The following is a 27,823-nucleotide window of genomic DNA, read 5'->3' as shown; positions in this document are numbered from 1 at the left end:
CAGTATTTTTAACCTGTTACCAATATAATCTGTGGTCTAACCTATAAATAATAAATTGACAGTTGACATATATTTCAAATCCAAGAAATAATAAACAACGTTTCGGCGGTTTTTAAGAGGTCGTAATTATTTTTTTATTTAGTTGCTTTTGTTATCCTCTCACTATAAATTTAGATCATTATTGCGCGTACGAAGTCAGTAGCTGTACGTCTATCACACTATGTTCAGCCAATTGGGCAGCGGGTCTGCTAACCCTAACAAGGATTTGGAAGTGTCGTCACCGCCCGAGGATACTATATCAGCGTTGGAATTCTCGCCACCTTCGGTGCAGCAGACGTTCCTCGTCGCCGGTAGTTGGGATTGCCAGGTAACGGTCACCGAACGCGATGATAATAATTTCAGTCCACAAACGATATGAAACCCGGTGGATTATTGAATTATTTATGTTTCGTGATGCATGTTACAACAAACGAGCATGTATTAGTGTTTGGTGTGTGCCAGGTACGATGCTGGGAAGTGGAGGCGTCAGGCAAGACGGTGCCGAGGGCGGCGCAGGGCATGGACGGACCCATTCTGGACGTCGCCTGGCACGACGTGAGTTCGCACCGTTGAACTGGATGCATGCGGTGTCACTTAAACAATAAGTTCACAGGGTATATCATGATAGGCAAACCAACTGAAGCAGACTATCAATTATAACTAATAATGACTATAGGATATCACTATAATAGTTTGGATACATTCAAACTTGGTAGACACGCAGCTACAGTTTGAATTTTCCTTTTATGTATAAAAGAAAAGTTATTATTTCTACCTTTTCAGTTATTTTGAATGTATTTTTCTGAAGCCATTTGAACTTTTTGTTTTTCTTTTTTTTTTAAACTTTTGTAACTTTGACCTGATGTGGTATGGTAGGTATTACCTACCTACTTATACATGCCAATCATACATAACTATTACTATGATGAGAGGGTAATTTTTTAGAATTGCACCATTGAACCCTGTATATACCATAAAACTGAACAATCCATATGTTGCAGATTACTGAAATAATGTTAAAAATGCATACACCATTCTCTGAGTTTAAAGTTTGCACTTTCTGTGAAAATTTTGGACAAACATGTTATACAGGATCATTTTGATGTTGAATTACTAAATGAAACCACATACTTATCTACTTAGGAAATAACACTTTACAATAAGTTACTTGAGCCATAGATGTAAAATTAAAAAGTGTAAGTTTTGAACAAAATAAATATTAATAAAACATATTCTAATTTTATGCGCCCTAAAGCCACCACTACTACTTTAAGAGAATTTGTTGCAGTGGCAACATCATATTTTCTGTCAGAAATACACCCACACACATGCCATATTAACCATTAAACTACAAAATGATCAAAATATAGGGAAACTAAAGCTAGGATTTTTTGTGAAAATATTAGTTATTAATGGATGATTTTTGGCACATTGTCAATGTCAAAGGTGAAGACAAATATGTGGTTTCATTTAGTAACAACAATGTCAAAATTACCCTATATAAATACAACATACACTTCTGTTTAAGAGCCCACACTGCCATGGTAAACACAAAAGCGTTATGTCAGGGAAACCTTATTTCAAGATAATCAAAGTTTTGTAAATATAGTATAGTTTTGTATGTAAAACTGAGATGGAGAAACTCTTTTAAGGTTTTTTGTAACAAGTTCTAAACAGGATACCGTTTAGCTAAGTTCAATGGATGGGTATTTCTTTTAGCTATCTGATGACATAAAAATTAATTTTGATTTATTTTGAGTTACCGCTTTTGAGCTTCGCATGGCAGTACACAGCCACATGTGTGAATTACAACTCATGCAAATATTGTGCAATTTTATCAATATTACATACATAAATGTTGGATTAATTTCCTTTTATATTATGTTATATGTATATGTTGAGTGTAGGATGGCTCCAAGGTGTTCATGGCATCTACCGACAAGAGTGTCAAGTGTTGGGACCTTGCTGCCAACCAGACCATACAGGTGAGTGTGCTACTGACCTATTGGTCATTCCAGTAATATTGCGATTATTGTTGACAATAACATGAGAAAATATTATTATTCAAATTAATTGAAAACTTTTTAAGAAAGTAATTGAAATTAAACCAATTTAATTGAACAAACTATTTAGCATTTGCAAATGGTGTATTGTGCCCAAAGAGACAATCGCTCATTTATAGATGACTCCATTTACTTTTCAAGCATCAATGTATTTAATTAATTATGCGCAGGTGGCGGCACACGACGCGCCTGTGAAGACGTGCCACTGGATCAAGGCACCCAACTATACATGTCTCATGACTGCCTCATGGGACAAAACACTTAAGGTACAGTAGTTTCCAATGTGGACCATTGTATTATTGAGCAACATATGAATGGCAAGACTGTCTAATATGACATCTATTTTGTTCCAGTTTTGGGATACTCGCAGTGCCGTGCCGAACTTGACTATTAACCTGTCTGAGAGATGCTACTGTGCAGATGTTGTGAGTTTTGTTAGATATACTTTGCTTTGGTGTTGTTAGAAAATGCTAATGTATACTATCTCTTAGGATTACCCAATGGCGGTGGTCGGAACAGCAGACCGAGGCATATGCCTGTACACACTGGAAGGCAAGCCAGCAGAGTTCAAACGAATTGAGTCACCTCTTAAACACCAGTTGCGATGTATAGCCATCTTTAAGGATAAGAAGACGAAACAACCAACGGGCTTTGCACTGGGCAGCGTCGAGGGCCGCGTCGCGATCCAGTATGTGAACACCGCCAACCCAAAGGACAACTTCACGTTCAAGTGCCACCGGTCGGCAGGCACCACCGGTGGTTATCAGGTACAATTGTTATTTTATTTCAAACTAGTTGACCCGACAGACGTTGTCCCGTCTTAACTATGAATTTGCAGCGCGTATTCTGTCTATCGCTGACAGTTATTTCAAACAATTGACAGTTATACAGAATTAAATTTTCGTTAAGTTTTCTTATTTTCCGCTCAATTTTTTAATTTTTTTCTTTTATAAGAACCTCCTCCTGACAATAACAAACACAACAAAAAAAAGTGAAATCGGTCCAGCCGTTCACGCGTGATGGCGTGACCAAGGGAAATTGGGATTCATTTTTATATATATAGATTATTGATACTTCGCTCCTATTGGTCATAGCATAATGTTATACACCCATAGCCTTCTCTGATAAATTAGCTTTTCAACACTGAAATATTTTCTCAAATCGAACTTTAATTCCTGAAATTTGCGCGTTCAAATAAATAAACAAAACATCTACTTCTTCAGCTTTATATAATAGTATAGATTCCAAGATAAAAATTCCTCTATATTTTTTCCCAGGATAGAAAGTAGTTTATGTTCTTACAAGGCTTTCTAACTAGTATTTTAAGCCTAATAGTTTTTTAAGTTTATGGCGTTCCACCAGGCAGACAAATGAAGCTAGGATCTTTGTTTTATAATTTTTTTTTTAATGGAAACATTTAGTTCGCCCATGATTGTTGCATACAACGGAATGCGGTTGCATGTTGCATGTAACGAAAGCTCTCAAAACTAATAAATTTTCCCCATTTATGCAACATTTTTCATTACTGCTCCGCCCCTATTGATCATAACATTATAGCTTACAACCATCCTTGATAAATGAGCTATCCAACATTAAAATTATTTTTCGATTCGAGCTGGTAGTTCCAGAGATTAGCGCGTTCAAACAAACAAACTCTTCAGCTTTATATAGTAGTATAGATATAATAAGTAATATTTCGCACTTTCAGGACATCTATGCAGTAAACGACATTGCATTCCACCCCATGCACGGGACATTGGCCACAGTGGGCTCGGATGGTTCCTTCTCGTTCTGGGACAAGGATGCACGCACAAAGCTCAAAAGCACCGAGTCCTTAGACCAGCCTCTCACTAAATGCGCTTTCAATCATAATGGACAGATATTTGCATATGCAGTGGGTTATGATTGGTCAAAGGTAGGTCTCAAATATTTTTTTAATAATTAATCGATAGAGATTTTACTTATCTGGGTTTAGCATATTTAGGATGGAAAAATAGGAATTTGTATATGTTTCATACAAAAATACATGAGATTTGTCCACGATATAATACCACTCGTGTTTCGCTCGCGTGATAAAATTTTCCAGGAAAGTCCCACTATATATTTTCCTGGGATAGAAAGGTTGTCCTTTTCAGAGACTAAAACTATCTCCATACTAAGTTTCATCAAAATCTGTAGGTAGTTTTTGAGTTATCGCATTCAGACAGGCAGACAATTGCAGTGGGGGACATTGTTTTATAATATATTATCTTTTAGATCTTCAAGAGGAACAATTACGTCATACACAATTGTTACGTAACTGTACCGAGAGAGATTTTCCTATTTTTTTCAACATTTTTCATGATGCTCCATCTTCTTATTGATCATAGCGTGATTAACTCAATAAATGACTTATCTAACAAGAAAAAAAAAAATTTAAACCAATACTATCTGAGATTAGCACTGTTCAAACAAACTCTTCAGTTTTATATGATACATAGTATAGATTTGTCCCATCCTGTAATGTTAATATGCAATTGATGTACATGCTTCTAGTTTCTATTATGTATTATGCAATGTTAAAAAAATCTAATTTAATATTTTACATGTTCTCTTTTCACCAGGGTCATGAGCACTTTAACCCAGGAAAGAAAAACTACATCTACTTGAGAGCATGCTACGAGGAACTAAAACCAAGACCAACATGAATTGTGTTCAGCATGAGTGTTGAATGCTAGTATTGTGTATGCTTTGGATAACTGTGCATATTAGCACAATTCGTCCTGTTGCCAGAAACAGTCTTTATTTTATACATTACAGTGTTTGAGAATATTGTATGTTATTTTTTTAAACAAAACATTTATTTCATGGTGCATAATATTTAGTAAAACTTAGAAATTAGGAGTTAATGATATATGCATATTCTGTTAATGTCTGTAAAGAGGAAGCCAACAAATATAAATCTATAGGTGTGTGTTAGGCAAATGTGTATCACTTTAATAATAGTTTGAATGTGTAGTAGACTGGTTTGACTGCAATTGAAAACAAATCAGTGCAGATATATATGTGGGGGGAATCAAGACAGTTTGACTGAGGGCTGACATTTATTATTATTTTTTCTTAGTTCTAAAATAGTTCAAGTGTACACAACTTAAAGTACATGCCACCATGTGGTAATCAACAGGTCTTACTTGCACCGTGTCGCTTGAATACTTACTAAAGACATGATGAGTGCAGCATGAACTTGTTTATTCCTATATTGACACTCAAGAGCTTAATTCATTGGCTATTTTGGTACTGACTGACCAACACAGGCCTACTATTATTATATGCAATTTATCTTGAAATATATTGATAAATTCAGCTATCCTGTACACAGCACTACACTCGGAACAAATTAAGATGCCCACTTTAACATTTCTCATTTTTTATGGTTTGATGTTTCTGAGAATGACTACGCAAGAAACAAAAAAATTAACTACATAATTACAAATATTTTAGATGTTCTCTATATATTATAGCAAAAAGAACCATTCTTACATACCAACTTTGAATTAACATTGTAGAAATATACTTAAAAAATAACAAATTTAATATGGGACTCTTGAACGCGGGCACCAGTAGGGGGTTGCAAGTAGGTGCACGGCACCCTCTGCCCAGTCATGAATCACAAAAAATCATGTCACAATATAAAATATAAATATTTATATTCATATTTTATATTGTGACTGATTAAAATAGAAAATATTCCCTAGATAACATGATGAACACACACTAATTGAATGAGCTTCTAATAAATACAACAGATATAAATATAATAATTAAAGTATGTTTATTGAACTAAGCCCACAATCTACACTCATTGTACACAAGATGGGAAGGGCCCGCGCCCCTTAATGCTCTTCACCCTCGTGGCCGTGTTCATGGCCGCCACCACCCAACAGCTTGTCAAACGCCACAGTCACTACCGTCAGTCCAAGTCCAACTGAAAAACCTCTGAAGAAAAATTTACGTGCTCTCGTCAAACGCGTGCCAAAACCTGGGTGGTACCTCCAAGCTTCATTCCTGAATAAAATCAGAATTATACCTTTGAAATAAATCATTACAATTAAATATTAATGTATTCGAAACTGTAAGCTAAGTTTCGAAAACATAATTCTAAACAATCTACACACCTGATCCAAGGGTCCTTGAGTCCTTTAGCGGCAAGAGCCTTTTCCAACTCCTGGAGCTGCGGGATATCTTTGGTAGTGAACTGCGAGTAAGGCGGGATCTTGTAAGGCGGACCGTGCGCGTGTTCATGACCTCCCATCCTGGTCAACAAGCCAATGCGGATAAAAATTACTGTCAACACCGTTTACCTAACCTCTACCTCATTACATAATACAACATTCGTTCAATAAGGGGCACACTGCTCACACCAGTCACAAACATTACTACAATAAAATAACACTTACTTGGATATACAAAGGCAGCTAGCTCTACGTACGCTATGAACAAATCGCAATATTTTTCAATGTTTCAGTTTTGACAATAAAATATTGACATTTGACACTATGGTCTTCAACTGTCTTCAACAGCTGTCATTTGTCAAGTTAAACTTTTTAATATGGCTATGGGCGAAGAAGTCGAATTTCATACAACTATACAAAATCAATGAAACTGCGTGCCTTTTACTAAACCTTTTTCGATTTATTTTTGGTGCATAAACAATATATTACTACTTAAATTTAGAGTATTTATGACCTCTTCGGAAACATTAGTTGTAAGTACTTTGGGTCGTGGACAGTATATATATTTACTACAGTGCATATAAGTTATAAAGAGTGACTGAACCTTACCCCAATGATAATACATAACTAAATACTTGTAGCTTCAAGTAACTAGAACTTGTAGTAAACATACTTACATATTTCATATTTTTTTTCTAAAACATTTAAAGAATCACATCATCAAGTACGAAATATAACAAATTAACATAAAATTAGATCGGACATATAGTCTAATTACGTCTATGATATACATTTTAATAAAATTTTAGTATCCCTGAGAAAAATATTAGTCAAAATTTAAAACTGCGATTAACTTTTTGTTTCGAAGTACGTAACGTTATTTGGGGGGGGGGGGGGGGGGCAACAATATCAAATGTTCGGAACTCAGGAATTTGAGACTGCCGAGTGCGAATGCTGTGTTTTCTGTCTGGCAACATCAGTGTTTACCACGGCGCGGCGCTGTGCTATCGGTCGCAAGTGCCTTTGTGTAAGCGTCTAATATTTTAAGAAATATCTTGCCTTTATGTAATAAACTATTAACAGTTTGGTTCATGTTTTCAATCGACAAAATATAAAATAAATCATCACAAGTGTGTTGTTTCATTGACCGTTATAAGACTTGTGTTCGTAGTGTTATAATAAACACAAATAGACAGTGGGGATGAACGAAGCGCCGAGTGGAGCAGTGCAATGTTTTTGATATGCGTGTGAAGTGGTGCGGGGACATGTTGTGGCGCGCAGGGCTGGTGGCGCTGCTGGTGTTGGCGACCCCGGCGACTACCTCGCAGGCTCCAGGTGAGCTCCGATCTTACGGCCGACCGCCGCGCCGCCGTCCGGCGCGCGGTGAATGTCCGCACAAAGCCGTCCTGTCTCCGTTACAATCTCGTTATAAGATGCTTTCCAGCTGATATTGTATTACTGTTTGTGTTGTTTCTGTTGACAGGTTAATGGATATTGCATAGCGAATAATAACTTACATTACTTCAGCGGCTACCTTTATGGGCTTATAGGGTATGACATATTTCGTAGACCTAAAACTAGGTCGGCATGCCAGAAGGTGGGTCTTGATCAATTATTTGTACCTGAAATATGACCACCAACCCCTATATTAACCCTTATGTTAGAGAAACTATGATTGCGTTGGCGATTTGTCGGGAATGGATTAACCATTGTTAGTCTGTTGAATATCTAATGACTAAATCTGTCTAGGTATATTATCCGTCCCGTGATATGATACAGGGCTATGCTCGCAAATAGACGGTCCGTGTAACGATAGTCCACATTTTACTTTTCGCCGCACATTCTCTATCTCTGGTAAAGTAAAGCGTATTCAAAACCCTATTCATCCGCGCTGCAATATATAAAATTCTACAAAAGTACAATGCACGCCGCACGTGACCCCGGGCGGCTGCCGGGGCTCGGGGTACTCGATCACAAGCCATATTGAAATACCCGTCCACTTACAATTGCCATTAATTATGATAATAAAGATCGACCCGGATTCTATTATGTGAACTCTTATCAATAGAATCAAAATAAAGGCGACCAACAAAAAGAAATCTTGCAGAAGTTATGTATCACAAGCGATTGATATCGTATAAACAGTCGCGGCAAACATATTTCGCCAAATTTTGAAGATTGCAGGATTTGCGGCGATCGCTTTTGTGTGTATGTGTGTGTATAGAATTGTGGAAATATTGCCGCTAGTGTAAACATATCTGGAAGATTTTGCGCAATACATTCCTAAAAGAACTTGGTAGTCTCAACTTTCTCGCTGTCGCAGTGTGCGCAGACTCCGAAAAGTCTAGGTATTGCATGACCACGGTCCCTCCGTGGGTTGAATAGTTGGTTTTGCCTCATGTGTTAGTGGGTGCTCAGGGCGCACCACGGACCTGAGCGTTTCACACCGGGTCCAAAACACTTCATTCACTTCGCCTTTCCCTTCTCCATATAAAATAAAACCAATAAACACACGACCTATAAGAAAGGAAAGAAATCGGGACGCCCAAAAAGATTTATAAGAAAGTACGAAAATAATACAAAATAGTGGTTCTGGCAACATACATCCCATACTATGACAGAAAAAGTTTAGTATGAGCTACGAAAAAGCTCAGCGTGATACAAGTTGTACTCATGTCATGCATTGTTTTATGTATAGACTTAGTGGCGTAGTTGTATTACCGTACTCCCGTTGAGGTCCCGGGATCGATCCCCGGGTCGGACAAAATTATATTTTGTTTTTCTACTCAGTATCAGCCCAGGGTCGGGAATTTGTGCCGAATATGGCGATAGGCTCGCCCCTACACACATGGGATGAAATACACCCGGTGCAAAGTAGGTGCACCAGTTGCGCCTCTGCCTACCTCTCCGAGGATAAGGGGCGTAAGTGTGAGTGCATAAATATATTTTATGTAAAGATGTACGGTATTTTATGTATAGATAGCATTTTGTATTAGCCGAATGTATCTATAGTGAAACAAGTGACAGTTTTGTATGAAACATAATGTCCTCGTTTAATTTTTTAATTTTGAAGTCATTTAATTTTGAGGCTTAAATATGTAACAAACTGAATATGCTGACACACTGACCGCTAGAGCTAAATAGTAAACATAATATTGAACAAACAGATATTATTATACGTTCAGTATATCTGTGGGGACACATTTGTGGTGAAGGGAGACGCCGCGCCGGTTTGCGCCCGCGCACCCGTGTGTTGCAACGACTGCATATTGTATTAACATTTTCGAAACTCTACGAACCCCACACAAGTAGTGGTTACAGGTTACTACCGAAGTCGGTGTATGGCGGGCCTCAGTGGCGCACATATTTGTGGTACCCAAGATTCAGTACGTACGACACACACACACACACACACACACACCTACAGATGTACACTGGTGGTGACGGGTGTAGCGCATAAGGTACATCATTACGCGCAATGCTCCGTGCGCCGCACGCTGCGCGGGGACTTGTTTGCGTCAGGGCGACAAGCTTAATTGCTTGTATGGTCACCAGATGTTTAATTAAATAACTAGTGCGTAATGATTGAATCGCAAAAAACTTTAAGGAACACGTTTTAAAAAAGCAATCAGAAGAACTTGTTAGTTGAAAATGATGATGGTGTAGGCAGTTTTGGCTTAGGCACATCTAGCGCGACGAACCTGTAACTATCAACTAACGCGATAAGGGAACTATGCTGCGCTATGCAAGATCTAGGAGACTGAAAAAAAATACAGAAAATAATTGTACTTAAAGCCACAATTACTTTTGGAATATTGGTATTCTGTGTCACACTCGTGACTTACTATCATAACTCATTTCCCCGTCTGCCCCCCTTCTCCGCAAGCCGTATGGAACGTATATTATGGGCCTATATTAGATATAGTATACAACAAAATGATGGGATCGAGCGAAGTGGTGTATCATATAGAGACTGTGTTTATACATTGTTTTACCTCGTGGATGCTGTGCCCTTCAGAACGCCTGTAGCGACGTGAGGTGGAGCGGTGCGGAGCGGGAGAGGGCTCCGGGTCCGGCGCCCCTCATAATTGCCTCTCCATGTAAATAGCTATCAGACGGCATGTCTGCTGTCCGTCCGCTCGTCTGGGCTCTTTATAAAACGAACAGTGGATCTTTTGGACCTCCCGCCGCGCCGTATGAGCACACGAGACGTGAAACAGGCGCATATCTCTTAGTAAAGAGACTGTTTACTGTGAGATAGTGACGTCATCTCGATCGATCTATCCATTCATGAATTGACTACTTCACGTGGAGCCGACCAATCCCGCTTCAAACTAGCTGTACCTACTGTTTTATCACATTGTAAGCATAAATAAAGACACTGAGCGGTGATTACAATTCGTTGAAGCTATTGCATACTTTACTCATTTTACGAAGACGTTCAATCACATCGAATGCTCTTAAAGCGACCAACCAAAAAACATTCCTGTAGTAGAACGCACTTATGATGTACACACGGCAAACAGGATTGCTTACAAATGGACACGTCTTCATAAAATACACAATCAACCGATTGATATACGACGCTGTCTTGCGGCCGACATTAATAAGAATTCCGTCATACTGCAGATAGATTCCGAAATTAAACCAATTAAAGTAAGTAACCTGAGTTCGGTGTTCAAATTCCGATCAAAATTCAATCCAGTTGTTATTATTTTCGCATATTATGTTTCCTAAACTGTACTTGATAAGAGGTCCGTAAAGCAAGCATTGTACCGCTTTACATAGTATCAACTCTCCTTAATTGCTAGTGCACACACAGTGGGTGGCGGTGTGCGGCGGCGATCGCGCGGTCACATACTTGGCACAACCACGAGCTGTTACTCGGCCGCTGCACTCACGCGTACTCCTGGAGCTGCATGATGCATCACACACACGAACCAGACTCACTACAACATACACTGTCATTCGTTTGCTAATATGTGCTCTTATGAGACATAATATTTCTTAAGATTTATAAATGGTACATAGTTTGCAATAAGATTCGATTTTAGTCATGTGCTATTCTCGCACTTGACGGAATTTATAGAGTTAAAGTACTAAAACGCGTGGTGACATTTATCCATACTTCCATACTTATCTATAATATTTATATTATGAATGCGAAAGTAACTTTGTCTGTTTGTTACCCTTTCATGCTTAAACCGCAGAAGCAATTTCAATGAAAAGTGGTATAGAGATACTTTAAGATCTTGGGAAGCACATGGGCTACGTCTTATCTCAGATAAATACGAGATATTTATCTAGGAAAATCTTTATACAGGCTGGCGGAGTCGCGAGCAAAAGCTGGTAACTAATAAATAGCAGCGCGTCCTTTGTCCACGACGATCTGTATGTTCGCTATGGGAATCTTAATGTAATCTCAACGGCAAGCGAAGGACACGGGTCGGCTCGATAGGCCAAACATTCCAACAACGTTTATGATGAACCAAAGGCTATTAGCAGCGAACACATTGGGGTTCAGTTTGGACATGATCACTGCGCAGGTCTCTGACTCTGTTGAACAATAGGTTTGTAAACCATGTGAGCCTAGTGTCTAGGCACTTGCGGGCTTTTGGATGTTGATTTGTGTCGGTCGCAAACTACTTAATGTATGTACCCATAATTGCTTGATTATGTCTCTATCGACCTTGTCCTGTCTAAAAACACATTGATTTTTTAGTTTTTGTACTTCTAGCAAGACGTAATAATTTAATATGCACAATACTTAAATATAATTATTGTTCATAACAAAATAGTCTAACCGATTATAATCATCTATTATTTTAGTTGAACATCTAATTAGTGTATTACCAAGTGGTAATGTTGATAACGGTTTAAAGAATAAAGTAAACAAACAGAATGTTTTTCACGTATCGGTCTGTCTGCTTGACCCCGCGTCGCGCCGGAGTATGGGCTGAGATCCGAGAAGTTCACGTCACAACTCCCCGGGCAAGTCATCATTGTGAATCTTTTATAATACAATGATGTCTTATATAAGTATAAATCACTCATAACTGTTATATTTTGCACGAGTGTGCGCAGTAGATCTCTTAGTTTAAGTAAGTATTAACGTTTCGGACATTATTAGTGTTTTGTGGGCTTTTGAGTCACGGGTTGGGTTTTGGACATAAGAGCAAATTTCTGAAATTTGCGAGACGTTTTGTGTTTTACTTAGGGACCATTTTTTGACCCCCTTATAGAGAAAAAGCATGATACGCACAAATTGGTTACGTTCGGGGACCTCTTTTTTGCTTCGACAATTCGTGATAAACATGCGCGGTAGCACAAACTGAGTGGTCTATACTTAAGGCGCTCTCCGAAGCAAAACTGTATTTTATCTAATTTTTAGTAGCTACTTGAAATTTATAACGTATAACCTTTGCCCGGGGCTATGCCCGCGTGAGAATTTCTCGAGATAAAAGTCCTTACCAGGGTCTCAAACTATCTTCATACCAAATTTCACCGAAACCCGTTCGGTAGTTTTATGATTTTATCTCATTCAGGCGCCTTGTTTTTAATTTTTTAGACCTTTTTAAGAGGTACTTTCCATCATCCATGATTGTTGCGTAAGTTTAACCGTTTACGCAGTGCACGCAGCGGAAGCTCTTGAAAGGAATACATTTTCCCCGTTTTGCAACATTTTTCGTTGATGCTCCGGTTCTATTCATCATAACGTGATCTCATATCCTATAGCATATAGTCAGTCTCGCAACTCGTGTAGCCTAAAGCATATTTATATGCCTATGATATATTTTAAATTTTTATTGACACGTTAACAAGCTCTCAACCCCAGTGACGTTACTTCGTCAGCTCACAGAGCTCACACAAATTTTACAAAGCGTAAGTCGTGTTCTAACTTTTAATTATGAACTTCTTTGCGTAGAGATATAATATTATGTACAATAACATCGGAGAATAATTTTGGAAAGCAAGAAGGCAATTATCAAATATTTTTTACTATAGATCATTTGTTTTTATTGAATGACGTCCAACAGTTTACTCTAATTACTACATAATTTATTTATAAATTTAATGAAAGTTTACAGCACTTGGCCAAAACTCTTACATTACTAAGAACATAATCTAACTCTAAATTTAACAATAGGGGCATTCCACGTGAAGCGGGCACGAAAAAAAACTCGATGTCTCAGATTTTCGTAATATTTGATTATGTTATACCTGTATATGTCCTCGATCCAGATACAAAATATTATTAAAGTATAAAGGCTGGTAAGCGAGTTAAAGGACTTTGAAGTTTTGACTGGCCGGCTGGTATACGCCACTTCGAATCCAATTATCAAGTTTTTAAATGTTACAATAAAATAAATAAAGCAATGAAATAAATACTTCATTTAATGAGCTTTTTGATTGTATTTTTGGAAATTGAAAAATGTTTTTTTTTTCTTTGAAAAAAATGTGTTTGAAAGTTACAAACTTGAATTTCACAAAGTTGGCATATTTATATTTTTTTAATTTTTTTTCTAAAAATAGCTGCTATTGTATAGATAATCCCTGCGAAGTTTCATAATGGGCTGAGAAGTAGTTTAGGAGCTAGACCGATTACAGTGCCGAAGCGCGGCGGTCGCCAGAAAGAGCGAAGTAGTAAAACTTTCAATTAAACTAAATACTTTCGATTAGAGTATTTTATCATGTTTTGCATCGCTCTAACGATTCAATTACATCTGATTATAATATAAAAAAATATATTTATATTACTGACGGTGCACAACAACATTTGAAACTTGGCAAGGATAATCTATATACAATATTGGCTATTTTAGTAGAAAAAAGTTATTATATAAATATGCCAACTTTGTGAAATACAAGTTTGAAACATTAAAAAAAATAAATAAATAAAATACTTTATTTATCACGTAGGCGAACAAAGTTGCACTTATGATACGTCAAAACAAAGAATAAGAATAATTATTATTTCTAAACAACTATTAAAATCACTTATATAACTATGGAGATTTTAAATTAGGGATAAAGTTTATACAAAAGACTAGGTACAAACCGAAGTAACCAGCTCGGGCTGGCAAGTAGGGGAAATAGAAGGGTAACGCGTCGCGATCCTCACCGGCGAGGACATGAGCCCTAACCTAGCTAACCTACCAGCCTTTCACTAGCTACCTAAGTGATGACTACCCGAAGTAGAAAGGCAGAAAGAAACTCCGGGCTTTCTGTTTTGTCATCAATTGTTCAGTACTTCTTTTGTATTTTTTTCCAAGTCTTTCTTGTACATAGTCACAATAGTTATATAAGCTAATGCACGCACATCACCGTTACCATGGGATAAGATGAAATCCAATCGATTAAACCTGGAGCGGCATAAAATAAAATTAGCGATAGCTAATAAAAGAGAACATAGATTCATACTTAAATAATGGCGTACAGCGTGCATTCGCCTACATTTACAATCATAGTTTTCAATCATGAGAAAGAAAAAAAAAAATAGTGATATTGAACAGGCAAACACAACATGATCGGGTGGTCGTCTTTCAAAAATTACATTTCATAAAGATATGATATGATTATGTCAAATTAGAACTATAGAAATGTCATTATTATAAAAAAAGCATGTGAGACATGTAACAAAGACATTTTAGGCAGTTAATTAATTACTAATGTGTGCTAACATGGTGGGTCATTGTGTGCAGGACAAACTTTCCAAACCGTCTTATCATTAAGGTAATCAGATACAGTATAGTATCCTTTACACATTAATTCACGCTTAACATAACACTTGAATTTTTGTTCGGTCAAATTGGTAATTTCGAAGGGAAGTTTATTATAGAACTTAATGCTATTAACTAAGAAAGATTTATTGGTTTTACAGAGCCTATGATTAGGGACAACCAATTTATTTTTATTTCTGGTATTTAGACTATGCAAGACACTGTTTTTAATAAAAGTACTAAGGTTTTTACGTACGTACATTATATTCTGAAAAATATATTAAAATATATGTGAATAATAATAATAAATAGTAGTAGTAATAATAAATATGAGTTTGTGGCATTGATGTTCTAGCCTATATGTATAAGCGGTCGAGTATCGTGATGGCTTTGTTTGATGCGTTATGTAAACTAGCCTGTGTCTCCAGGCGTTTTAGGTTACCACCGAGACCGTCAAATTGCCCTTCTGCCATGTGAAGTGCCACGAAAATGAAATTCTGCATTTTACCACAATCCTGTTTGAAATATAACAAGTTAATACAATTAAATCTTTTAAAATGTTGTTGTGCACCGTCAGTAATATAAATATATTTTTTTATATTATAATCAGATGTAATTGAATCGTTAGAGCGATGCAAGACATGATAAAATACTCTAATCGAAAGTATTTAGTTTAATTGAAAGTTTTTACTACTTCGCTCTTTCTGGCGACCGCCGCGCTTCGGCACTGTAATCGGTCTAGCTCCTAAACTACTTCTCAGCCCATTATGAAACTTCGCAGGGATTATCTATACAATAGTAGCTATTTATAGAAAAAAATTAAAAAATATAAATAGGCCAACTTTGTGAATTTCAAGTGTGTAACTGTCCAACACATTTGTTTCAAAGAAAAAAACATTTTTCAATTTCCAAAAATACAATCAAAAAGCTCATTAAATGAAGTATTTATTTCATTGCTTTATTTATTTTATTGTAACATTTAAAAACTTGATAATTGGATTCGAAGTGGCGTATACCAGCCGGCCAGTCAAAACTTCAAAGTCCTTTAACTCGCTTACCAGGCTTTATACTTTAATAATATTTTGTATCTGGATCGAGGACATATACAGGTATAACATAATCAAATATTACGAAAATCTGAGACATCGAGTTTTTTTTCGTGCCCGCTTCACGTGGAATGCCCCAATATTAAGACAACAATATTTATATTAGGTATTATCTTTTGCCCTGATCGCGTGATAAAGTTTTCCGGGCTAAAGTTTTCTGTTATAAACGTCACGCTATATATTTTCCCGGGATAGAAACATGTCGATGTTGTTTCCATGGTCTCATACTATCTCCATACCAAATTTGATCTAAATCCGTTGGTTAGTTTTTGAGGTAATCGCGTCAGACCGGCACGCAGCAGACAGATGCAGTGGTGGACTTTGTTGTACAACATATTTTTTATAACTTTTTAAAAGGAACATATTGTCCGTCATACCTAATTATTGCATAACATCTATAATTGTTTACGCAGCGCACACAACGGAAGCTCTCAAAAGTAATAAAAAATTTTCTCCGTATTTGCAACATTTTTCACCAACACTAAAAGATTTTTTTAAGAATCAGTAGTTCCTGAGATTAGCGTGTACCAACAAACAAATTTTCAGCTTTATATAACAGTAGTAAAGATAAACGATATAGTTTTCTTAAATACCTAATTTGTTCACTTAATTATTTAATAATTTATGGGGACCAAAAATATAATAATTAATAACAAGTCTACTTTATACAATGCAGCATCTGTAATTTTAATAAGACCTGTAATATTTATTCGTAATGTAATCAACCGCGAGTAGTATTTTACAGAGGCGTAGCGCGGCAAGGTAGAAACGAATGCGCAAGGTCATTTACTGGGGGAGCGTCGCGTCGTAAGGAAAGCAAAATGCGCGCCGATTCGAACAGTCTGCATCATTAAAAGAGTTCATCTCCGGACAGCGGCCAGTCGGCGGTTCTGTGAAAGCGGCTTGTGTCCGTGCGCGGTGTTATGACACCTTCGACCCGAGATAAGGCTTATCGGCGCTGCAACAGGGGTGCGAGCAGTCGCGCAGGGGTCGAGCGCTGCCGGGGCCCGGTCGCGACCACTGCTCTCTCATCACACACACATTGTCTGCCTAATGATCACACCCGCATTTATTCACACTTTATTTAAATATGTTTAAACCGGCTCCAAAGGAGGAAAAGGAGCCACCCACTCCAAAATAATATTTAATGTGCGTATAAACATAAAAACATGGATTGGAAAGAAGATTATATTCCTTGTGTGTGAAAAGTTAAATATTTGTTTTGGTTTGGAGTGGTTTTTGGAGCCTGGAGTTCTTTTTGATTGATTGGAATGGCATTAGCAAAGGCTAAAAATAAATGTTGCCCATAACCGACACTCAACCGATAATTTAAAAATACATACATATTATATTATCATAACTAAGATAAATTGAAATTGAACGGAGTTTATAATGATTGTTCCTTAAAAGCTATGTAAAACGTTATACTTTATGCAGTATACTGTATACATTGTACCCAGTTTAACTATTGGGCATAATAAGACTTAACATCTCATGTCTCAGGATGGCGAGCGCAGTGGAATACCAAACAATACTTTGTAATTCAAGTTGTCGGGTGGTGTTTCTGCTGTTTATGGGTGGTCCTGTCGCTTACCATCAGGCGAAGGGCAAGCTCGTCTCGTGATTCAATACCACATCAAGGAGCAGAGTGTCAAGTGTGAACATTAAAAGCCATTACCGATGTAAATACCTACCACACGAATGTCAATGATCCGCAAAGTGTGACGCGAACTATATAACACTTACCTTGGCCATTACGAGAGTAAAGGAGTTGTTCAAAAACGGTTTACTATTCGATATAAATTTTAATCAAGATAATTTATATATACTTTGATAGAACTCTTAAAAAGAGCTTATTAAAATTAATCGTTTAATTTTAATGACCTCCGTTTTAGAGAATTTTCTATTTTACTTGACTTAAAAATAACACTCAAAATGATAATTTTTTAAATATTATTACATTGGAACGCACCCCCTAAAAATTTATTTGTCACTAAAAAGGTTTTTTTGTCTCTAAGAATAACCGCGAATGACTTTTTTTGTCTTTTTTTTTCTATTTTCCCTTTATCTGAGCTCTTTATATTCGCGAATGGCAATAACTGACAGCTAGTTATGCAAAAAAAAAACGAAATTCTAGGTCTTTTGATGAATCAATCAAGTTATGTTTTTAGTTACTCTGCCAAGACAATTCTGTCTTATTTTTCTTTTAAATGGAGAGGTCTAAAATTATTCTTTTAATGATTGCAAGCTCCACATTTCTGCCACTTTATTATGCGATAAGTTTGAGGTTGGTTGGAATTTTTTCGAAATAAAGAACCAACGCCCATACAAAAAGCGGACATGTCCTTTGTTGACTCAGGACCTTGTCTCGACTACGTTGCTCATGCCGGCGTGGCGTCCCACTCCGTTTGGTACATGTTCAATTACAAGGTGTGCACCTGTGTTGCAGATGAGCGGACGGAAGCGGGCGGGTGCGGCGCGGGGCAGTTCGCGTGCGCGGACGGGGCGCGCTGCGTGCCGGACGCGTGGCGCTGCGACGGGCGCGCGCACTGCGACGACGCCTCCGACGAGCTGCACTGCGGTGAGGCGGCACACCATACTCATGCTCAATGTGGCGCACATGATGCTGTGTTGCAACACTACACAACAAACGTCGAACGAGCACGCATGCTGAAATCAACTCTATTTCATGCTCTTTCAATTCAGATTCACAGAGTCTGTTGCAATTTGCGGCAGCATAGACATATAACTGACCGGTCCTTATTCAAGTTTTAGATAATAATCAGCAGAAAACAGCGATAAAACGATAGTGCTGTCAGCAGGTACTTAATTTTTTTTATTCGGTATAATGCCTAGTCTTGCAAGAAAAGATGAGTTCTGCGTACGCCTCGGGCATAATATAAAAAGATAGGAGACAGATAGCAGCACAGTTGCTTTGAGTTCCTCTACAGCACTCTGTAGAGGGACCCAACACACTAAGTAACACAAGTATGAATGATTTATGTTAAACGCGAATGTTTGACATGCAAACAAACTAGTTTCCGGATTTTATCGCGGTTTTAAGTTTGTTACTATAAACCTCGATTCACATGAAAACTAGTTTTATTTCGAAGAGACCAGCACTGTTCAGTCAGTATGAAATCACAATAAGGTTAATTATATTAGGAAGGGAAATGGAAAGTCTGTTTGAAGTCGGGCGATGTTCTATTGCTACTAAAATCTCGTAGGCGCCAGTTGGTACAACCTTCTTGTTATTTTTTTTTCAGCGATTAAAATAACCGCTTCTAAAAGTATTAGTCTCTATTTCAAAACCTATTTTGCTTTGGAAAACTCCCGTGTGTATGGGTCATTATAATTATTGTACTAACAGTTTAAAGCATAAAAAAACATAACTGGGAAACACCATAACTAGTATACATAAATAAAGCTTTCTTCATTGATGCTCCACTCCTATTTGTCAAAGCGTGGTGTTATATAGCCTGTAGCCATCTCGGTAAATAGGCTATTCATACGTTAATATCTATCCAACACTAAAAGAATTTTCCAATTCGAACTAGTAGTTCCTGAGATTAGCGCGTTCAAACAAACAAACTCTTCAGCTTTGTATATTAGTATAAAGTGCTTTGTATATTGACTCTAAAATTATCCAATAATGGCCTTTAGAGCAAGAGAATAGAAAATACAAGGATATGATAATATATTTAAATGTTAGCTTTGTTTATTATTTCGACATTAACTCTTAAGCTAACCACAAGTCACAATAGATAAATGTTTATAAAAATATGTATTTGTGTACCAATAATAACGACTATTTAAATAGTGGCATTGCGGGCGATGTAACGACAATACATCGTCACAGTAAAACTATATGCAATAAATATTTCTTCATGTTTATTTTCTATTATCTATACTATATACTAGTGATGTAACGAATATTCGCATTCGCGAATATTCGCATATTTTTGGATATTCGCATTCGCAAAATTTCTGCGAATAATTTGCGAATGTCAATATCAGAAAAAAAAAATTTGAAGATAATAGTAGACTGCCTCGGTGGCATAGTTCTACTGCATGTGCGGTACGGCAGCGCTCTAAGGTCCTGGGTTCGAATCCCGGATCGGGCAAAGTGATATTTGGGTTTTTCTGCTCAGTATCAGCCCGGAGTGTGAAATTTGTGCCCGACATGGCGATAGGCTCGCCCCTGTCACACTATTAGACGGAACACACTTGGCGAAAAGTGGGTGCTGGTTGAGCCTCTGCATACCCCTTCCGAGATAATATTCGTAATACTGTGTGTGTGTAATAGTAGGTTAATAAAATCAAAATCTAAACTAAAACAATATTCTTCTACAATAAACTATAAATATAGTCTAAACAAACAAACAAAAAAATTATAGACTCTCAAAGAAAAATACCTCTCTTTCTTAAAACATACCAATTAATTAACTATTTTTACCATGTTTTTAAGTTTGTAATTAAACTTGAGTAGAGGAATATTAAACTTTAAAAATAAACAAAATTATTTCGTTTACTTTAATAAAGCTTAAAAATGTAATTCTCATTAGAACTTGTAACACATTAGCAACTAAGAAATTAAAAGCAATTGAAAGAAACAAAAACAAATTCTTCTATATTTTTTTTATCAGTCTTTACATAACTTTCTAATGTTTAGATAATTATCATCTTAGATAATAATAAAATTTAGATAATCATCATAAAAAATTGGCGCCAAATTTGAACAAAAACTAAACATTCGCATTCGCATTCGCGAATGTCGGTAGCAGATATTCGCATTCGCATTCGCGAATGTTCAAAAAATGACATTCGTTACATCACTTCTATATACTATATACAGCTGAAGTGTTTGTTTATTTGAACGCGCTAATCTCAGGAACTACTGGTCGAATTGACAGATTCTTTTAGTATTGGATAGACCATTTAACGAGGAAGGCTATTTAGGCTGTATAACATCACGCTATGGATGCACTCAATAGGAGCGGAGCAAGCTTATCTAAGAGCTAAATTCCAAATTTAAAAAATAAAACCGTTTATGATTCCGAACGAGCCCCTTTCGGTGAAAGGATGCACTCCGATGTGAGACCCGACTCCGTGTTAGCTACAATGTTACATCAGTGGGTAAAGGAGACCAAGTACTAACTCATTCCCTCTCGAATCAACACGTAGCCATATGCAATAACGGGCCAGTTAGTACCGTGTATTCCGTTGTGTTGCAGTGTGGAACGTGACGTGCTCGCCGGGTCAGTTCCGCTGCACGCACTCGGGCCTGTGCGTGGCGGCGAGCTGGCGCTGCGACGGCGACGCCGACTGCGGCCCGCACGACCGCTCCGACGAGGACCCGTACATGTGTACGTTACACCTGCCCACTACACCGCTTATACTATGACCGTGCCAACAAGTCCAGCTAAAAATATTCTTTGTACCCAATGAAGGGTGTAAGACTAGGCGCATTAGATCGTTTCGATCAATATCGTCGCGTGTCATTACCGATGCCCCTGCGCCACTCTCGCTAAAATGTAGGTATGTTAGCATAGTAGTCCGTCTTGTGTTCTGCGCTTGATACGTTCATAACACGGCCGACGGTAATGGCATGGTCTGGTCATGTGGGCAGACCTCTGTATGTGTAGGTTTTATATGAATGACACCTGGGGCAAGGCAAATCATTCTTAATTTCAAATACATATTCGCGATCGGCTAGACTTTGCACGATGTCTCTGTAGTAAAGTGAAGTATTTGTTTGTGTTGGCAGGCGAGAAAGACTTCAAGTGTCCGGGTAACATGGCGCGGTGCGCGACGCCGGCGGAGGGACAGTTCTCGTGCGTGCCCGTGGAACAGTTCTGCGACGGCGAGCGGCACTGCGTCGACGCGAGCGACGAGTGGGACATCTGCGACAACTGTGAGTCGCTTCATACATCTCGCACACCTCGAGGTGGCGTCTTGCTCTTAGCATGATTTTAGCCGCCGCCGTATTGTACTTTTCAGAATACGCTGAATCCGCTTTAATTCTCTGCCATCGGAAGTTATAACACGAGTGTAACCCGCATACGCTTGAGTCGGTGTTTGTGGAGTGATTTGTGAGATTCCATTGAGCCGTTTAGTGTGTCGGGCTGCGATAGCGCCGTGAGGCTTCCCTATATTGTGTTATGTGTGTGTAGTCACGGCGGCATCGTGCGCGGCGCTCGGCTGCGAGACCGGGTGCCGCCCCACACACGCGGGCCTCGCGTGCTACTGCCGCGCAGGCTACGAGCCCAAGGACGGCAAGTGTGTCGGTAAGCAACCATGATAACTTCGGATTTGTATTGTCATCAATTTTCGAAAAATCTAATAGGCTATTGTTGATACGTCCTGTGTCTGCAGACAGTGACGAGTGCGTGTGGGAGGAGACGTGCGCGCAGCTGTGCCACAACACCGTCGGCTCGTACGCGTGCGCGTGCGTCGACGGGTACGCGCTTCGGGACGACGGACGCTCTTGCGCCGCATTGAACGGTTACGCTCATATATTATTTCAAAACTTGAATAATATGTTTTTTGACCACATTATTTTGTGACTTCGATACATGTTAAAAATAATAAACACCCTGTGGGTATTGTCGGTGTGTGTTGTAGACACGGACGGCGCGGCGATGTCGCTGGTGGTGGTGACGCAGACGGACGTGCGGCGCGTGTGGCCCGCGGGCGCAGGCGCGGCTCAGCGCAGTCAGCGCCGCGCCGCGCTCGACGTGCGCGCCATCGACTACCTCTACGACAACAGGTGCGCGCTCTACTGTTTCATATTGTATCATCATTTGTGATTCTGTCGCGGACAGTACTCAGTCTATCGGACACACGGTTCACAGGAGCATCTGCTACGTGCACCACAACTTGAGCAAGGCGAGCATCGTGTGTGTGGACGCGGACGACTTCTCGCGGCAAACTGTGTTGCCCGCGCCCGCGCTTTTCCCCGACGTCGACAGTGAGTACCGCCGGTGCGCATCGCTAGTGTAACGCCGGACAAGCTATTCACATGACGGTCGTTGTTGACAGCTGTGGATCACATGGCGATAGATTGGCTAAGCGGCGCGTGGTACCTGGCGGACGTGGGTCGCGAGGCGCTGTACGTGTGCAGCGGCGCGCTGCGCCCGTGCCGCGTGCTGGTGGACGCGCGGCTGTCGAAGCTGCGCGGGTTGGCGCTGGACCCGCTGGCGGGGCTGGTGTTCTGGTCGGTGTGGGGCGCGTCGCCGGCGCTGGTGGAGCGCGCGCGCCTGTCGGGCGAGGCGCGCGGCGCGGTGGCGGCGCTGAAGCTCGTGTACCCGGCGGCGCTCACGGCCGACCCGCCCGCGCGTGCGCTGTACTGGGCCGACGTGTACCTGGAGTGCGTCGAGCGCGCCGACTACGACGGCAACAACCGACGCACCGTGCGCCAAGGGTACACGGTGAGCGACGCGGCACATGTCCGTCTGATGCGTCTGTACGGCAGGGCGCTAACGGCTCGTCGTATCTTCCAGACGCAGCGGCTGCAGAACATCGGCCTGTTCGAGACGACGCTGTTCCTGCCGGTGTGGGGCAACCAGTCGGTGGCGGCGGTGTCGCGCTACAGCCGCGTGCGCGCGCACACCGACGTGCGCGTGGACGCGCGCCCCACCGCCGCGCTCGTCTACCACCGACAAAAACAGCCTAAAGGTCTTCACCATATTATACTCATTATGTGCATTCAAATCGATTCAATTAGGAGTCCGTGTATACGTACTCGATCTCTTTTTGCGACAAACGGTATGCCTGCTCATTTAACAAAATAAAACTCTTGACCCACGCCGTTGTGTTTTTCAAAGTATGTCACAAACAAAATATATTTCTGATATTAGTTGTAAATTGTGCCGATGTACAAACTGTATTTTTATTGCAGTGGAGAGTCCTTGCGCCGTGGACAACGGCGGGTGCGCGCACATCTGCGTGCACGAGGCTCGCGACAGGGGCGACAGGGGCGAGCGGCGCGGCGCCTCGCGCGGGACCCTGCGCGCGCACTGTCTCTGCGCTCACGGGTACCGCCGCGCCGGACACGGGGACTGCGTGCGTGAGTGCCGACTTCTTGACTCATATACACTTAAAAAAAATTATGTTGTTTGTCAATTTAGGACCACTATGTAAAATTTTCTATAAAAAAAATGCTCAGGTGTGGAACTAGAAAGTTACCTGGTGGTAGCGCGCGGCTCCCCGCCGCTAGTTCAGGGGCTGCCGGCGGGCGGAGTAGCGGGCGGCGCGCACGCGCATTGGGAGGCGTTGGTGCCCGCCACGGACGCCGCGCGCCCCACCGCTGCAGACGTCGACCTCGCCGGCGGGTACCTCTACTACTGCGACGTGCACAGGTACGGAAGTGCTCTCATCCCCATAGAGCAGATGACAAATAGAAGCCCTCATTGTTATTCGCACCATTAAAATTAAACTAATCTATAGGTCGTCATTCTAAGGGATTCATGAACCTTATACTAAAAACGCAGTGTCGTATCTTCTGTTTAGATATGAGATAGTGCGCCAGAAGCTGGACGGCAGCGCGCGCGAGGTGTTCGTGGATCAAGACGTGGACAACTGCGAAGGCATCGCCGTCGACTGGATGGGCCGCAACCTGTACTGGACGGACGACGCGCTGGGCGCGGTGTCGGTGGCGCGCCTCGACCCGCCGCGGGCCTCGCGCGTGCTCGTCAGCGAGCGCGACTACAACCCGCGCGCCATCGTGCTGCACCCCGCCGCCGGCATGATGTACTGGAGCGTGTGGGCCAGCGCCGTGTCGGCGCGCGGCCGCATCGAGAGCGCGCAGATGGACGGCGCGCGGCGTCGCCTGCTGCTCGACGAGGACCTGCACTGGCCGAGCGGGTTGGCGCTGAGCGCGGCCGGCGACGAGCTCTACTGGTGCGACACCTACCTCAACAAGCTGGAGCGGCTGCGGCTGGCCACCGGCGCGAGAGAACAACTCGCCGCGCATGCGCCGCAAGCTCCGTTACTCAAGCCTTATGGATTGGCATTATATGAGGGTGAGTTTAGTATTGTTTTGACCCACATTTTTATGACAAAATGTCAGTTACAAGTAAAACATGTTTACTGAAGGACCTACGCGTGCGATATAAAGCATTTGCGTGTGCAGGCGGCGTGATCTGGAGCGAGCACGGGTCGGGCGCGATACGGCGGTTGGAAGCGAACGGCAGCGTGTCGCTGTTGTACGACCTGCCGCCGCCGCTGTACGACCTGAAGCTGGTGTCGCAGACGGCGCGCACCGGGCGCAACGAGTGCTCGCACAAAAACGGCGGGTGCGCACAGCTGTGCCTGGCGCGGCCGGCGGGGCGCGCGTGCGCATGCGCAGCGGGGTCGGAGCCGGCGCCGCCTGCCGGCCGCGGCTGTGCGCCCGCACAGCCCGCCGCCGCGCCGCACGGATCCGCCGCCGCCAACCGCTGCCCCGACGGACACTTCCACTGCGGACGCGGGTGAGACTAATCACACAACTGACTTACATTAAACGCGATCACTTTAAAATATTCATTTTGGAAGTTAAAATTTTATCGATCTGTGAAATTCGGCTCGAAGGACCAAACACTACGATTTAATTAAAATCTAATTTACAATGTATTAAATGTTGTGCGTCACGCAGGCGCTGCATCGAAGCGCTGTACGTGTGCGATGGCGACGCGGACTGCCCCGACGGCTCCGACGAGGACTCCTCACCGCTCGGACCCTGCGGTGTGTGTTGTGCCTGTATTATTGATTAGTTGCGCGAATCGTCTCAGACAACTTCGTTGATACTATTGTTCAATCAAATGAACGTTAGCGCATGTATGTTGCAGCGAACGTGACGTGCGATGAGAGCCAGTTCATGCAATGCGACACCAACCGCTGCCTACCTAAGAGCTGGGTTTGCGACGGACTGAAAGGTGAGTCACGTCACAGAGTAATATGAGCGAAGGTTGACTCGTGTTCTTAAAATCGCTCAGTTCTGTCACACGATCGCTTAGATTTCAAGCTCGTGCTCAAAGTTAGGAAATATCGTGTTACGAATCATGGGCACCAATAATTGCGGTTCTCTCAGGTGGCGTACATAAACACTGTTACGTACGGCGGAGAACATATTACTATCTTGCCCATGATCGCAGCCAGGCCAGTGATATGAAGTGTCGGTGCGTACTGTGCACAGACTGCTTCGACGGCAGCGACGAGACGGGGTCGGCGTGCGCGCGCACGTCGTGCGGGCCGGAGCAGTTCCTGTGCGCGCGCAGTCGCCGCTGCGTGCCCGCCGCCTGGCGCTGCGACGGCGCGCGCGACTGCGGCCGCGGCGACGACAGCGACGAGGCGGGCTGCGAGCGTCGCGACTGCAGCGGACACATGTACCAGTGCGCCAGCGGCGGCGCCTGCGTGCCCTGGGAGTACTACTGCGACGGCCGCGCCGACTGCGCCGACGCGAGCGACGAGCGCGCCTGCCGCCCCGCGCCGCGCCCCGCGCCGCGCCCGCCCGCGCGCACCCCGCCGCGCCACCACGACGACAAGAACACGCTGTGCGAGGACCACGAGTTCCAGTGCGACAACACCGAGTGCATACGCAAGGTCAGGCCTGTCGTGAGTTACACGGGGATTCATATGAAAGCAAATATATCATCTAGTTCCATTTGTGACGACGTATATGATAACATGTTGATCGCAGGAGTTCCGCTGCGACTTCCACGTGGACTGCTTGGACGGGTCGGACGAGGCGGGGTGCCCGAGCACGAGCAGCACGAGCAGCCCGGCGCCCGCCTCGTCCACCGCCGCCCCCACCCCCGGGCCCGGTGACGAGTCGGCCGGGGTGGAGTGCGCGCCGCCCGCGCTGCGCTGCGACAACGGCACGCGCTGTGTGCCGCTGCTTCAGCTGTGCGACGACAATGTCGACTGCGCAGACGGCGCCGACGAGGCCGACCGCTGCGGTCAGTGCCGAACACTGTTACTTACAAATATACATCTAATATAATAGGAGACAGGCGTATGCAGCATAAAAATTGGTTAAAAAATGAGCGAGTAATTCATATTTAAGATATTGTAATGTGCAGAAGTGGCTGCGATGTGGGGATATCGCTTCATCTCTTTCTTTCGCACGCGTACGTAATTATCGATGACGTCACATGTGGGTATTTCGTCTCTTTTCTCTTTCTTGTTAATTACCCCTTCCACTGAAATTCAGAGACTTATAACTTGTTGATTTTTCACCGGATTTTAATAAATTCTTCTGTGTTATAATTTATATTATGTAAATATTTGGTAATTGTTAAAAACAAAAATGAGTCCGATACCCTATTACTGCTAATGAGATTGATCATATCAGGGCTGTGTAATGAGAAATGTGTGTATCGCGCAGGGGAGCCAATGTGCGAGGTGTCGGCGTGCAGCCACGAGTGCCGTCCGTCGCCGCGCGGGCCGGTGTGCGCATGTCCCGCGCCGCTGCACCTGCAGCGCGACCAGCTCACCTGCGCCGCCGCTCACCTCTGCGCCGACTGGGGCGTCTGTAGCCACGTGAGTACACCACCATCACCACCACCGCTACATATCACACGCACTGCACCATTCACTCCCCGCCTTATGTGCAGAGTTGCCGCCCGCAGAAGAACCGGTACAAGTGCACGTGCGACGAGGGTTACCAGCTCGCGGATGACGGCTTCACCTGCAAGAGCACATGT

At 42.0% G+C, this 27,823-nt stretch overlaps 3 protein-coding genes across 5 annotated transcripts in view; 2 read left to right on the top strand and 1 right to left on the bottom strand.

Moving 5' to 3' along the window:
• The first annotated feature begins 48 nt into the window (after window positions 1–48).
• On the top strand, window positions 49–5,060 carry LOC115450239 (mRNA export factor). Its single transcript, XM_030178235.2, has 8 exons — window positions 49–367; window positions 502–594; window positions 1,947–2,024; window positions 2,273–2,368; window positions 2,456–2,527; window positions 2,594–2,869; window positions 3,811–4,017; window positions 4,706–5,060. Exons 1-8 carry the CDS (start codon window positions 221–223, stop codon window positions 4,787–4,789), a joined length of 1,053 nt encoding a protein of 350 aa, XP_030034095.1. The 5' UTR covers window positions 49–220; the 3' UTR covers window positions 4,790–5,060.
• Window positions 5,061–5,890: 830 nt separating this feature from the next.
• Window positions 5,891–6,685, bottom strand: LOC115450242 (NADH dehydrogenase [ubiquinone] 1 beta subcomplex subunit 3). The gene is made up of 3 exons (XM_030178237.2): window positions 6,539–6,685; window positions 6,257–6,394; window positions 5,891–6,146 (listed from the first exon to the last, which is right to left on the bottom strand). Exons 2-3 carry the CDS (start codon window positions 6,391–6,393, stop codon window positions 5,975–5,977), a joined length of 309 nt encoding a protein of 102 aa, XP_030034097.1. The 5' UTR covers window position 6,394; window positions 6,539–6,685; the 3' UTR covers window positions 5,891–5,974.
• A 542-nt stretch (window positions 6,686–7,227) lies between these two features.
• Window positions 7,228–27,823, top strand: part of LOC115450232 (low-density lipoprotein receptor-related protein 1) — a 61,025-nt gene continuing 40,429 nt past the window's right edge. For all 3 annotated transcript variants that reach the window (XM_037441872.1, XM_037441875.1, XM_037441871.1), the window contains exons 1-20: window positions 7,228–7,648; window positions 18,589–18,720; window positions 21,374–21,505; window positions 21,907–22,053; window positions 22,313–22,426; window positions 22,515–22,643; window positions 22,764–22,908; window positions 22,994–23,109; window positions 23,181–23,569; window positions 23,642–23,816; window positions 24,040–24,207; window positions 24,307–24,499; window positions 24,651–25,162; window positions 25,273–25,609; window positions 25,774–25,862; window positions 25,967–26,053; window positions 26,314–26,720; window positions 26,818–27,076; window positions 27,505–27,659; window positions 27,734–27,821. In XM_037441872.1, the coding sequence (XP_037297769.1) occupies window positions 7,555–7,648; window positions 18,589–18,720; window positions 21,374–21,505; window positions 21,907–22,053; window positions 22,313–22,426; window positions 22,515–22,643; window positions 22,764–22,908; window positions 22,994–23,109; window positions 23,181–23,569; window positions 23,642–23,816; window positions 24,040–24,207; window positions 24,307–24,499; window positions 24,651–25,162; window positions 25,273–25,609; window positions 25,774–25,862; window positions 25,967–26,053; window positions 26,314–26,720; window positions 26,818–27,076; window positions 27,505–27,659; window positions 27,734–27,821 (3,868 nt within the window). In that variant the 5' untranslated portion in view covers window positions 7,228–7,554. The remainder of the gene's footprint in view (window positions 7,649–18,588; window positions 18,721–21,373; window positions 21,506–21,906; window positions 22,054–22,312; window positions 22,427–22,514; window positions 22,644–22,763; window positions 22,909–22,993; window positions 23,110–23,180; window positions 23,570–23,641; window positions 23,817–24,039; window positions 24,208–24,306; window positions 24,500–24,650; window positions 25,163–25,272; window positions 25,610–25,773; window positions 25,863–25,966; window positions 26,054–26,313; window positions 26,721–26,817; window positions 27,077–27,504; window positions 27,660–27,733; window positions 27,822–27,823) is intronic.

Source organism: Manduca sexta, chromosome 4, assembly GCF_014839805.1.
Source record: "Manduca sexta isolate Smith_Timp_Sample1 chromosome 4, JHU_Msex_v1.0, whole genome shotgun sequence".
NCBI classification, from domain to species: domain Eukaryota; kingdom Metazoa; phylum Arthropoda; class Insecta; order Lepidoptera; family Sphingidae; genus Manduca; species Manduca sexta.
Note: the sequence above shows the minus strand (reverse complement) of the source record. Positions and strands in the feature narration are given on the sequence as shown.